Source organism: Ictidomys tridecemlineatus, chromosome 2 (genome assembly GCF_052094955.1).
Source record: "Ictidomys tridecemlineatus isolate mIctTri1 chromosome 2, mIctTri1.hap1, whole genome shotgun sequence".
In the NCBI taxonomy this organism is placed as follows: Eukaryota; Metazoa; Chordata; class Mammalia; order Rodentia; family Sciuridae; genus Ictidomys; species Ictidomys tridecemlineatus.
The window spans coordinates 54088782-54102539 of record NC_135478.1 but is presented as its reverse complement, the minus strand read 5'-3'; the positions used below and the strand labels follow the sequence as shown (position 1 = coordinate 54102539).

At 40.2% G+C, this 13758-nt stretch overlaps 1 protein-coding gene across 1 annotated transcript in view; it reads left to right on the top strand.

The window, feature by feature from the left end:
• The window catches only part of LOC101964417 (cadherin-related family member 3), a 59860-nt gene extending 47267 nt beyond the window's left edge, over positions 1-12593 (top strand). The window contains exons 12-18 of the mRNA XM_078038592.1: positions 2353-2524; positions 3930-4171; positions 5650-5849; positions 6601-6620; positions 6723-6787; positions 8437-8485; positions 12107-12593. Of these exons, the coding sequence (XP_077894718.1) occupies positions 2353-2524; positions 3930-4171; positions 5650-5849; positions 6601-6620; positions 6723-6787; positions 8437-8485; positions 12107-12249 (891 nt within the window). The 3' untranslated portion in view covers positions 12250-12593. The remainder of the gene's footprint in view (positions 1-2352; positions 2525-3929; positions 4172-5649; positions 5850-6600; positions 6621-6722; positions 6788-8436; positions 8486-12106) is intronic.
• The last annotated feature ends 1165 nt before the right edge of the window (positions 12594-13758 follow it).

Below are 13758 nucleotides of genomic sequence, written 5' to 3'. Positions count from 1 at the left end.
GCCCTGCGTTAACAGGAGGTTTTGGGAATACCTCACATCCAAACTATGACACCTGGTTATGTCACCATCATCCTGACCTGGTCTAGTGTAGCAGGCTCAACACGTGAGTCCCCCAGTTCTTTGTGTGACCTTCCGTTCTACTCTGAGTACAGTAACCATAGGGATCCATTTAAAAGACAAATCACCTCTTTCTCAAACCTCTCCATTGGTTCCCCATTGCACTTAGCAAGGCCCTAACTTCATTTGCAAGATCTGTGGGGTTGTACGATCTAGGTTCTAGCTACCTCTTTTTTGGGGGATACCGGGGGATACTGGGGATTAAACTTGACCCCTGAGCCACCTCCCCAGCCCTATTTTGTGACAGGGTCTCACTGAGTTGCTTAGCGCCTGGCTTTTGCTGAGGCTGGCTTTAAACTCTCTATCCTCCTGCCTCAGCCTCCTGAGTTGCTGGGATTACAGATATTCAGCACTGTACCTGGTTCTGGCTGCCTCTTCATCTTCAGCTCTAGTTATGGTTTGGATGTGAGGTGTCCCCCAGAAGCTCACATGTGAGATGGTGCAAGGAAGGTTCAGAGGAGACATGACTGGGTTGTGAGAGCCTTAACCCAACCAGTGAGTGAACCCTGATGGGATTAACTGGGTGGTGGCTGGAGGAGGTGGGTGTGGCTGGTGGAGGGGGCATTGGGGGCGTGGCTTTGGGGTCTCTATTTGTCTCTGGAGAGTGGAGTCTCTCTGCTTCCTGATCACCATGTGAGCTGCTTCCCTCCACCACACTCTTCCTCCATGATGTCCTGCCTCCCCTTGAGCCCTGAGGAATGGAGCCTGCTGTCTATGGACGGAGACCTCTGAAACTGGGAGCTCCCAGATAAACTTTTCCTCTTCTACAATTGTTCTGGTCGGGGTCTTTTAGTTGCAACAGTGAAAAAAGCTAACTAAAACCAGCTCCTAGCTCTCTCCTTCTTACTTACTCCAGTCCAGCCATGTGAACGTCTTGATGTTTCTCAAACACACTAAGACTGTAAAGCATATCCTTCATGGCTCACATGATCACTTTAATATCTCTGCCCCAATGAAACCTGTAGGTAAAGGCCTTTTACATTGTGTGTAATGGTGGAAATTTGAAGCAATCCATGTGCTCATCGTTAGGGGAATGAATAAGTAATAGATACATACTGGGGAGTACTAAGAATCAAGAAGAAATAGCAAACTAGTTCTGGAAATGGCAGTATAGAAAGAACAGACAGGGCATTGTGTGGGAAAAATAGGAACAGAAAAGATTTGTTGGGGCTGGGGCTGTAGCTCAGTGGTAGAGCGCTTGTCTAGCACACGCGAGGCACTGGGTTTGATCCTCAGCACCACAGAAAAATAAATAAATAAATAAAATAAAGGTATTGTGTTCATCTACAACTGAAAATATTTAAAAATGTATTTGTAATGTGATATCTATGATGACCCAGGTTTCAATCAAGAGTTCTGTTCCAAGTCCAAGTCCAGTGTCATTTTTATTATATCACAGAAATATCCCTAAAATCCATTTACTTATAATATCTCACATTAAATAAGATACACAGGTATTCAGTCTATAGAAGCAACATTAAAGAATGAGTGACTCCCTAAGAATTTAGCTGCGTGGTTAAAACATTACAGAAAACATTTTTGAAAAGATAAAACTTGCAAATGTAGGCACACCCGGGATTCTTCTGCGAATGTTACTGAGAAAGTTATGAGTCATCTGAGAGGTGGGCAGGTAACCTTTCTAGGTTGACTAGCATTCATTCGATCACTGACATTTTAAAATCCTTGATATTTTGATCTTTTCCTAGGTAAGTTAGTTTCCTGGTGTATAGTGTTTTAATTAAGCAAAGATTGATAGCATCTTCTGATTAAGGTCAGAGCATATTTGAAGTGATCGTATTGTTACCAATAAAATAAACCAGGCTTCAAGGAAGAGTGAAGAGGAGGCTCTTCATTAAGAAAGATGTTTGCCATTAAGCATAGCTATTTAAAGCATTCAAGGGATTGCAACTTTTCAAGGCACTGTTCTTTAGCTTTCCTTTTGTCATCATTTACATAATTTGCGAGCCTTCTGAAGGCTCCTCTAATGAGCCCACATCTCTCCCTAATGGCTACACTGAATGTCACAGTTGACCCAGGAAATAATAAAACTCTGACTAGTTGATTGACAGCCAGAATCCAAATCTGCAGGAGCATTTCTGCAAACTCAAAATTCTAGACTTTTTCATTTAATAATACCAAATGATCTGTCTCTACCCAGATGCTTATTTCTGATTTTGTGCACAAACAGTCACACGATGTGGATGTGATGTTTCTTCTCTCTCCATCGCCTGACAGGTCACGGTTGACATCGAAGATGAGAATGATGAAGCACCTGTCTGCACACCCTATCTCTATAAGGCCGTCATTTTTGACAACGTTGTTGCTGGGACAAACGTCAATGGCTTCAAACTGAGCTGTCACGACAGAGATTCACAAGATTTCGAAATGCGCTTTGAGATAGCTTCTGGTGGATGATTTAATTATTTCTTTTAATCATGTGCATTTGTCAAATTGACATTAGTTATATTGTGTAAGCATGATACATAACCCTAGAAATGACTAAGTTTATACTTATAGCATTAAGTTTCCTCAAGGACTCACTTTCACTTCTACATATCTAACTTATTTCTTCCTGTAATGGGAGTATTAGTGAGTTCATGGATACTTTGACCACACAGTACTTTGCATGGGAAAGGCTAAGGGTTGCACTAGGAGCTAAGTCCGCTGTCCATGGTGCTGACTGTGAAGAGCAGTCACCTTCCCTTTGAAGATACAAGTCCATTAGGATAGATGTTTGGGGATATATAATTGCTGGATTTGCACAGATCTAAATCAACTTTAGTCACTATCTTATCTTCTGTGGAAGACATCTGCTGAAACCAAGGATATATCAGGCATTGTGCTGGAAAATGGGTACATAGAATATCCAAGACAGATAAGGATCTATATTTATGTCACTCATTTCTTATTAAACTAGTAGTAACTGCAACAATTATAAAATTATGAACTACAGTAAGTCCTATAAAAAAAGTTACTTGGGCTGGAAATGGTGGCTCATGCCTGTCATCTCAGTGGCTTGGGAGGCTGAGCTAGGAGGATCTCGAGTTCAAAGCCAGCCTCAGCAACAGCAAGGTGCTAAGCAACTCAGTGAGACCCTGTCTCTAAATAAAATGCAAAATAGGGCTGGGGATGTGGCTGAGTGGTTGAGTGCTCCTGAGTTCAATCCCCAGTACCAAAAAAAAAAAAAGTTACTTGTTACTGTGAACCATCATAAAAAAGAGACCAATTTAAAGCACAGAGGCCACATCTGCCTCATTTGTCTAAAAGAACAGGAGCCCTGGAGATCAGTAAACACATTGCCAATTAATTAAGAGGACTACTTTGATATCTATTCCCCTTGCTTCATAACTTAATAAGCTCCATGAAGAAAGGGACCATGTGCATCTTGTTTATAAAAAAAAAGTCCCCAAGGCCATAGGGAAGACTTCAACTTAGGGGAATCTATAGATACTCTGTGGTTTGACTGGTTCATTTGATACTGACCTAGATAGACATATAAATGAAATAGCTCTGAGTAGAAGATTAAGGAAGAGGAATAAGGTAGGTGGGATTGCTAGACATTAGCGTGAGCTTTGCTAGCCATGTGTGGACATCAGACTTATGATCTTAACCTGAAAATGTATTCTCTAACCAACTACGTTTATTGCTTATTTTTATCTCAGTTTTATTAAAAGCCATGTATAGATTTGGGAATTCAGGATACAATGGAAATTTATTTTAACCCTTATGGGGTTAAAATACTAATTTAAAATTGCTTGAGGAGATCAATGTATCTTAATATGATTCTGATTTTTCAATTATCCCTTTTAAAGGAAATGAGAACCATCACTTTGGGTTTGATCCAATTCGAGGTTCAAATACTCCAAAATTGATCGTGAAGAATCCTTTTAAGTTTGAGTCTGGAGCTGAACCGCGGCGGCAATACCATCTTGTGGTGCACGTAATTGATGACAATCTGAAATACGGCAAATCCAGCAAGCCCAGGACAGGCACTGCTATTATAGATATTTATGTGACAAGAGCCAGTACGCCACCTCCCCCAACAAGTTCTGAAGTAAAGAGTTATAGAATTTGAGTCTCTGTGCAGAAAATACTGTACTGTAAATTCCAGTTTTATTTAGGAAGGTTAGAAGTCTGATCCGGGCAACACCTTCCCCCAAATGCCTTTCCACTTGAAAGCTCTGCCCCCATCCAACCACCCGGGCCACATTTTACAGTGTGCACCTGTTCATATAAACGATACGGGTGGAAAAGAATTTGTGATAATGGCATATGGTATACCTCATATGGTACATAGAGGACCCCTAAGCAGCTAATTGTGTCTGAATTATCTGAAAGTTCTGCCTACCAGAAAAGCCCGATATTCAGTGAATTTCAATGAATTTTATCAATTTAAATTCTCAGCAAATAGGCACCTTAAATGATTATTCTGTAGCAGCCATGCTATGCACGGTCATGGTCATGGGCACCTACAGAGTGCCAGGACAGTACCACATGGCTTATATTCATCTGCTCATCACATCTTCAATCCAACCCTGTGAAGCTTAGCAGACCCTCTAGTATCTTATCATTTAAAAAATAGATATGCAGTGTTTTTGTAGAATTCCAGAATGGCTTCTGAGACACCCAAGGTGAAGTCTATTCTGTTGAGCAGTGTAGGGTATATTTTATTGTCTTCTATCCTCTGAAATAGAAGCAAAAAAAAAAGGTGGTAAATTTTTTCACCAGAATATAGGATTTTCCAGATATACTGGCCTTTGAACTGCATAAAAGGGTTAACTATATGTGGAGCAGATAATGGGGGCATGTAAACCTAAAAGGACCTCAGATACCATCTAGTTCAGCCCCCTTTTATGGATGGGAAGACTGAAGGCAAAAAGAGAAATAGTTTGTTTAGGATCACAGAATGGTCACTGAAGGCAGCTCAAGTCTTTAAAATTTTTTTATTTGTTCTTTTTAGTTATACAAGACAGTAGAGTACATTTTGACGTATCTACATACATGGAGTCTAACTTCCCGTTCTTGTGGTTGGACATGATGAGGAGTTTCCCTGGTCGTGTGTTCCTATATGAACATGGGAAAGTTCTGTCCCATTCACTCCACTGTCTTTCCCATTCCCATCCCTCTCCCTTCCCTTCATTCCCCTTTGTCTCACCCAATGAACTTCTACCCCACTCCCATTGTGTATTAGCATCCACGTATCCGAGAGAACATTCCGCCTCTAGTTTTTTGGGACTGACTTATTTAACTTACCATGATAGCCTCCAGTTCCACCCACTTACCAGCAAATGCCATAATTTCATTCTTCTTTATGGCTGAGCAATTCAAGTCTTTATATTCTTAATTGGGTGACTTCTTTATGTTGTAGTATTTCTCAGTATCACCTGTGGAGTGTAAAAATAAGTATGCCTGAGTCAATACCCCACTGTCTGTGTGCAATTACGGCTCTGTGCGGATGCTACTGTGTGTGTGAACAGATGCTCTCTGAAAACACCAACTAATGCTCTGTTTGCTTTGAAATAATTTTCCCAGCAAAGAAAAGGTCTGACCATTGTGTACACAGCTATCAACACATACAAATCCAAGGACTGGTACATTCCTTTCATCTTCACTCTGATGGCTATTTTCTTTGCTGGATTGGTTTCCTGGGTGTGTTTTCTGCTTTGGAGATATGGAAACATTATGGAGTGCTGTCACTTAATGACCAAAGAAGTCTCCAAGTCCAGATCCAAGTATGTGATTTTTTTCTTTCTAACTTTTTGATATGAAGAGTTAAAAATCAATTGAAGTTCGGTGATCTCCAATCTGAGGGCTCTGTCTAATTTTGCTTTTGTGGGGCACAGAGGAAAGCATTTGGGATACAAAACCCTTTTCACCGATGATCCCAAACCCACTCCATCCCAGAAACAGTTGGGGACCTCTCTTTTTAGTAACAACAAATTATTGAATTATATCATAGAACATTTGCAACAGATTTTCGGTGGGAAGATGTTTTAAACAAATACATTTAGAAATAAACAACTCTCCCTTATTATTTTTTTGCAAGTACTTTGATGGACAGCTGCTTGACCATTGCTGGGAGTGAGCCTAGGATGGGTAATCCATGCAGGTATCCTCTCTGAGCATCTGTGTGTCTTTCCATCTGTCTGACGCTGGACAGAAAAATCCAAAAAATGTATAGAATGAAGCTGCTTTTATCATTATCCAAAAAGAGTTCCTCAGGGTACAAAATATCATAGCTTCAAAATTAGAGTTGGAGCTGAATTTTCATTAACTAAATAGAATTTATTGATGGTGTATTAAGTGTGTAGTGGTAGTTGATGCAGACCATTTTATTATTCCTCATAGAATATTTCATTTTTTTCCTGGGAATATAGGATGATGTAATAATAGTCATGTGTTGACTATTGAATGAAATCGATTTTTTTCACCATGTGTTAGCATAATGAAGCTGATATTTTGTCAAATTTTCTTTCTCTATAGACGAATGAAGTATATTGCAGGTAAGATATAGATTGCTCATTGTTACACAATTATCCTTAAATGTGTGACTTTTAACGTGCCTCTCACCAGATACCTGTTTTTATTTATTTGTTTTGGAACAGGGGATAGTATTCAGAAAGAAAAGGTCATTACAGGAAGCAGAAGTAAAAAATTAGAAGTGTTAACAGTAAGTGCATTTTTGTGATCCCTCTATGGTTAAAAAAAAAAATGCTACATTTTCCTCACAGTTGTTGTGCAAACGGAGGTTCCATATAGACATATGGTAAATTGACACAAGCATCAGAGAAAGGAAATAACATAATTTCAATTTATCTGTTTCTGCAGCCAGAACAACTCTAGATAATGGAAATCCTGCACCTTTCATCATTAGTTAAAAATAAAAGCAATATTTGAAAATAAATTATATATGTGATAGAGCTGAATAAGTTCTTCAACCTTTGAGTTTTTAAGCAGATGGGAAATCTGTGCCCTAGAGCACACAAATCATTTTCAAAATGGCTGAGTCGTATTCATTGAATAATTCACATAACCAAGTGTAGCAGGGTAAGACTGGTTCTAGGAAAAATAAATGTAGGCTAGAAAAGAAGGGCATTTTTAGTTTTCACCTCTAATTTTTCTCTCCACTGGCCTTTATGGACCTTTTTACCTGAATCTTTACTGACCGTGACATTGTCTCGTGAGCTTTTTCTCACTCAGGGCTTCTTTCCCCTGTCTCTTCCCTTAGGAAATGGATGCCACCTCACCATCTGTATTAGTTTGCTAAGAGCTGCTGTAACAAAATACCAGACTGGGTGGCTTAAACAACAGAACTTTATTTCTCATGGTTCCCAATGCTAGAAGTCCATGATCAAGGTGTTGGGCAGGTTTGGTACTTCTGAGTCCTTTCTCCTCGGCTTGCTGAGAGCTGCCTTCTGGCTGAGTCCTCACATGTCTGTGAGGATGGTCTTTGCTTTTAGTGTCCTGATCTCCTCTTTTTATAAAAACCTTTTCTGTATTGGATTAAGCTCTGCCTCCAGGACCTCATTTTACTCTTTAAACGCACTATCTCCAAATGGAGTGATGTCCGTAGGTACTAGGGGTTAGAATGTCAATGTATGAATTTGGGGGAGTGGCACAGGGTAACCTGTAATACCTCTCATCAAGATGAAATTTCATATTAAAAAAAAACAGAAACTGAAAAGAACTCATGAAAATGGAAGGGAAATCAGTAGAAGAGAGAAAAGGGACCAGGGGGAGGAACAAGAGAAGAGAAAATACTAGAAAATGATATTGGCTAAATTATATTGTTATATTGTGTGCTTGTATAAATATGTGTCAACAAATCCCACCTTTATGTACAACTATTATGCATCAATAAAAAATGTGGGCAGTAAGCCCAGCGTGGTGGTGCACACCTATCACCTCAGCAGCTCGGGAGGCTGAGGAAGGAGGATTGTGAGTTCAAAGCCAGCCTCAGCAACAGCAAGGCACTGAGCAACTCAATGAGACCCTGTCTCTAAATAAAATACAAAATAAGGGATGGGGCTCAGTGGTTAAGCGCCCCTGAGTTCAATCCCTGATACCCCCGGCTCAAAAAATGTGGTAAATTAAAAAAAAAAAAAAAAGACCAGAGTTAACAGGGGTCATAAACTGATGTGGGGGATGGGATTGGGAGGAGACAGGCACACCCAGAAGTTTTGGTCCCTAGGCTGAGCACTCTATAGATTAGAAAGATGAGGTAATTTATAAGAAGTCATCTGCTCAAAGAATTCAACACATATCAAGACTAATTTTATCAACCCAACTTTATTGCTAACAATCTGTGCTTTTTCAAAGGAAACCATTGTGTACGAGACCATGTTTGATGGAGAAGCCATTGATCCAGGTATGGTGCTTAATTATCTTTTGAGTGAAGCCCAATTTTACCTGTTTGGATATTAAACTATATGGAATAAATTGCTCGTTATTATGCTTTGTAAAATGAGACTCTGTCCTAATGTCATCCCCTTTGGGGCCAGTCAGGGATCAGATAAAGCAGTTAAATCATGGGAGGCAACTGATGTTTGGGGGATGTCACCATTACTCAGTTCCACTCCTCAAGGACGTGGGAGGAATAGGAAGGAAGTTGTTGGAGGGTCTGTAAAAGCCTTGGAGGTGGAGAAGTTAGAAGGTGAGGGTTTCAGTGTGGACAGTCAACAATGCTCCGAATGAACTTGGGGCAAAGCATTTAACCTTCCTGCATCTCACTTTTCCCAGCTGAAAAACCTATGTTGTCTGCTTCATGGTGGTGATTGTGCAGTTTAAGCATAACTGTACTAACTTGTAAAAAATCACTGTGCAAAATGTCACTTAACATGGGGCATTAGTCACGAAAGTCTCCTTGGTACTACAACAGCTTGTGATACTTAATGAATTCCTGACAGCTTTGGATATCTTGGCATGAAATTATTGATGCTTTATTACTAACTTCTAGGTTCTCCCTAAAGAAAGTCACTCCTTTTAAACATATTTTATTAAATTAAAAACACACTAGTCGTATTCAAATCTGATTTATATTAAATATGCTCCTATGGGCTTTAATTTCCAAGAATCAATTAAAAGTATCTGTGAACATTTACTGAGTGATTACTATGCCAGAATGGCAGGTCCTACTTAATCCTCCCAACAATGAGATTGTCTTTATTTCTACTTTCCTGTGATGGAAACACCATTATTGTACCCATGTCATGGACTTTTTTTTTTTTTTTTTTGTACCAGGGATTGAACCCAGAGGTGATTAACCACTGAGCCACATCCCCAGCCCTTTTTTATATTTTATTTAGAGACAAGGTCTCTCTGAGTCGCTTAAGGCCTTGCAAAATTGCCAAGGCTGGCCTTGAACTCGTGATCCTCCAGCCTCAGTCTCCTGAGCCACTGGGATTATATTACCATTATTTTTTAAAATGAGTGAACTGGGAGAGACAAGGTCAATAGCCCAGAATCATCATTTAATAAGAAAAAACAGTCACCACGAGAAGCCAGGCAGTCTGACACAGGAACCCTCATCCTTAGTACTATTCATGACCTTTCTTACCCACGAACAGCCTGATAAAAAGCAGTGCACCACCAAACACTATGTTCTGGTTCTTCCATTTAAAAAAAAAAATGGCGTCCATGAATCTGTACAGGCAACAGCTACTGCAGTCCCTGACCAGCACTTGGCCAGTGCCCAGCAGTTTTCATCTTCTCATACTGGAGGACTGGTTACCATGTGTTTGGACTCCTGCATTTGGCTTATTTTGAACCTGGATGTTTGATCCTCAGCAATTTATTTTCAAGTTCTGAGATGAAGTATGGAATGATGGACAAGGTTTTTTTTCTGTGTGTGTGTGTGTGTGTGATAACGGATTCTTTTCTTTTTGGAGGAAGGGGATTTTCAGTGAAGTGCATTGTCCACCCCAGCATGGTGGCCCTGCCAGAAGAATCACCTTTTCAATGAATGGACTTTTTTCTTTTAAATATTTTTAGTTATAGTTGGACATGATATCTTTTATTTTTATCAAATGTTCTGTGGGACTTAGAAAGTGATGCATGAGGTACTATTTTGTTCTTGGAACCCCCTAAAAGTAAAATAGGACATGGCCCCCTAATCTATGCGGTCAGCATTTAGAGCTCTTGTTTTAGTCAGCTTTTTTGCTTCTGTGACTAAAGGACCTGACAAAAACAATTTTAGAAGAGAAAAAGTTTATCTGGGGGCTCTGGGTTTCAGAGGTCTCAGTCCATAGACAGCAGGCTCCATCCCTCGGGGCTGGAGGGGAGGCAGGACATCATGGAGGAAGAGTGTGGTGGAGGGAAGCAGCTCACATGGTGATCAGGAAGCAGAGAGAGACTCCACTCTCCAGAGACAAATAGAGACCTTAAAGCCACGCCCCCAATGCCCCCTCCTCCAGCCACCCCCACCTCCTCCAGCCACCACCCAGTTAATCCCATCAGGGGTCCATTCACTGGTTGGGTTAAGGCTCTCACCACCCAGTCATGTCTCCTCTGGACCTTCCTGCACTGTCTCACACGTGAGCTTTTGGGGGACACCTCACATCCAACCCTAACAGCTCTGCAGCCAGACTGCCTGGGTTCAATCCAGTCTGCTAGTGGTGGCAATGGCAAGCGGCTCAGCATCTCCGTGCCTCAATTTCCTCATTTCTAAAGTGTTTCTAATAATATATAAAATACTCCATAGGGATGTTGGGTGGATTTGGCATGTAGTAAGCAACATAGTCGTCCACTATTATTACTGTTACTGAGTTGATTTGTTAATTACATCTTGGTCACACAAAACAGCTGACTTCTACTCCATCAGGCTCTGCCTTGCGTCTTTTTCTCTTGTATATTACTCTCATTTCAGTATTATTTCTATGAACATGGTTGATAAAACCTTAGAACAATTAGAGCAAACATTTTTTTGTGTGGGGGGACATGCTTTTTTAAAAACTTTTGTTTTTAAAATAATTACAGACTCACAAAAATTTTCCAAAGATACTACAGAGTTACTCTATATGTACCCCTCTGTCACCAAGCTTATCTTAAAGGTCATTTTTTTTAATAGTGCCCAAACCAGAAAATTGGCATTGGTGCCATACAATGTAATAGACTGCAGACTACTCAGATTTCATCAGTCTTTTTTTTTTTTAATGTACTTTTTATTTTTGGTGCTAGGGATTGAACTGAGGGGTGCTTTGCCACTCAGTTATATCCTTAGTCCTTTTTATTTATTTTTAATTTTTAAATTTTTTTGATTTTTAATTTTTGGTACTGAGGATTGAATTCAGGGGCACACAACCACTGAGACAAATCCCCAGCCCTTTACTTTTGTATTTTATTTAGAGACAGGATCTCATTGAGTTGCTTAGGGCCTTGCTGAGTTGCTGAGGCTGGCCTCAAACTTGCAATCCTCCTGCCTCAACCTCCTGAGCTGCTGGGATTACAGGCATGTGCCATCTTGCCTGGCTTTTACATGTACTTAAAATATATATATATATGTGGGCTGGGGTTGTGGCTTAGTGGTAGAGTGCTTGCCTCTCATGTGTGGGACACTGGTTTCCATCCTCAGCACCACATAAATAAATAAAATAAAGATATTGTGTCCATCTACAACTGTACATTTAAAATATATATATATATATATATATATATATATATGTACACACACACACACACACACACACACACACATATATATATATATATATATAAAATATAGTTCTATGACATTGAATCACATGTAAAGATTTATATAACTGCCATCACAGCCAAGATGCAGAATGGTTCCGTCCCACAAGAGAATTTTCCAGATGTCACTGTCTGTGAAGTCACACCATACCTCATTTTGTTTCCAAAGACGTGAGAAGAGAAACTTGTCACTGTGTCAGCTGTGTAGCAAATGCTCAATAAATGTTTGGTGCAATGCATAAATGTTTTGCAGGTTGGTTGTGGTTTACCATCCCTGTGTTTCGGTCTTTCCTTCTCACAGTGTCTGGGAATGTGTACAAATACAACAGCAGAACAGGTGCAAGAAAGTGGAAGAAGGAGGAGGCCTTGACGGATGTGTATTCCCTCCCGGACGCCTACCCTTCTGAGCAATCTACCTCCGTTCAAATTCCTCTGCAAGGATAGCATTTTTGTGCGTGCGACTGACGTGGACAATTTTTACTTGGCTTTCTAAAATTCAGTGGTAGATGGGAGGCCAGCCATTTGTTCGTGTTGATAGCTTCCTGTCATCTTGCAGGTCAGTGTCTTGGAGAGGAAATCAGATGGTTGAACTTTGACCTCTTGATGTGTTTTGTTGAAAACCAGAGACTGAATTGGCCCGTGTTCTTTGTTTCTCTTTGCCCAGTTTAACATGCTTCTTTAGATCAGAGATTTTTGTTTTGCCCACAACTTTAAACCCAACACATACTTGGCCGAGTCAGGGTGGACTCCATGCTTATTTGCTGAATAAATTAATTTGAATATGTGAATACAGACCTCTGGCTTTTAATTCAGAATGCTTATGCCACCATGACCCACAAAACAGAAATAGGAATCAGCTTTAGAAATTCTTGGTTTCTGGTAGTTATAAAAAATGCAGAGTTGTTTTTTTTTTTTAGTATTTTTTAAAAGCACAATTGATCTTGCTTTTAATTTTCTTTTTATAGTTTTGTGGAGAATGATCACCTGAAAACTTTACTTATTCATGACTTGCCAAGGAAAAGTCAGAATCAGTTTTTTTGAGAGCTATGCACTTAGGCAAATAACTTTCAAAATACATATGGCCTCTCCATCTCCCTCCTGGTCTATCAGAAGAAATGCGACAGAAGAACGAGGGCTGTTGAAAGGCTGAAGTAGGGATGTTCATGGGAGAGGCCAAATCCATATTCTAAAGGAAAATCCATAATGTGAATCTGTAATCACAAATGAAGTTTAGCCTGGGATAGTATTTTTAAAAATTAATCTCATTCACTATATGCAGATAAATACACTATGAGCAATTAATTCATATTCAAATCAGAATATATCTATCAGCTTGGAAGACTCATTGTTTGGATATGAAGTGTCCCCCCAAACCTCCTGTTGATGCAGGAATATTCAGAGGTCAAATGATTAGATTGTGTGAACTGTAGCCTAGTTGATCCTAATTTGAATGACTGACTGTGTGGTAACTGTAGGCAGGTGGGGACAATGGTTGGAGGAGGTGGGTCACTAGGGGTAGGTCCTGGAAGGGTTCTTCTTCCTGCTGCCCCTCCCTTCCTGACCCCACCATGAGCTGAGCAATGGAGTCAGCCGTCTATGGACTGAGATCTCTGAAACTATTAGCCCCAAATAAACTTTGCCTCCTCTAAGTTGTACTTGTCAGGTATTTTGGTTACAGTGATGAAAAAACCAGGTGAAACAATGTCCCCCAAATATCTTCCCGTCTATCTCCCTTGGCATAGGTGCACACAGATAATTCCTTTTCAGCCCAGGGACACCTGATCTCCCATCAAAGGGAAAAAGCTGAAAAGAAGCAGGCTCATTTTTTATTTACATCTTCCTGGAGTGGGTGGATCCTCAGAGGCATTATGTGGAGGACATCAGTGGATCTGAAGGCCGGGCTTTGGACAAGTCACGTATTCTCTCCGAGTTTCTTCTTCTAGTCCCATTTTT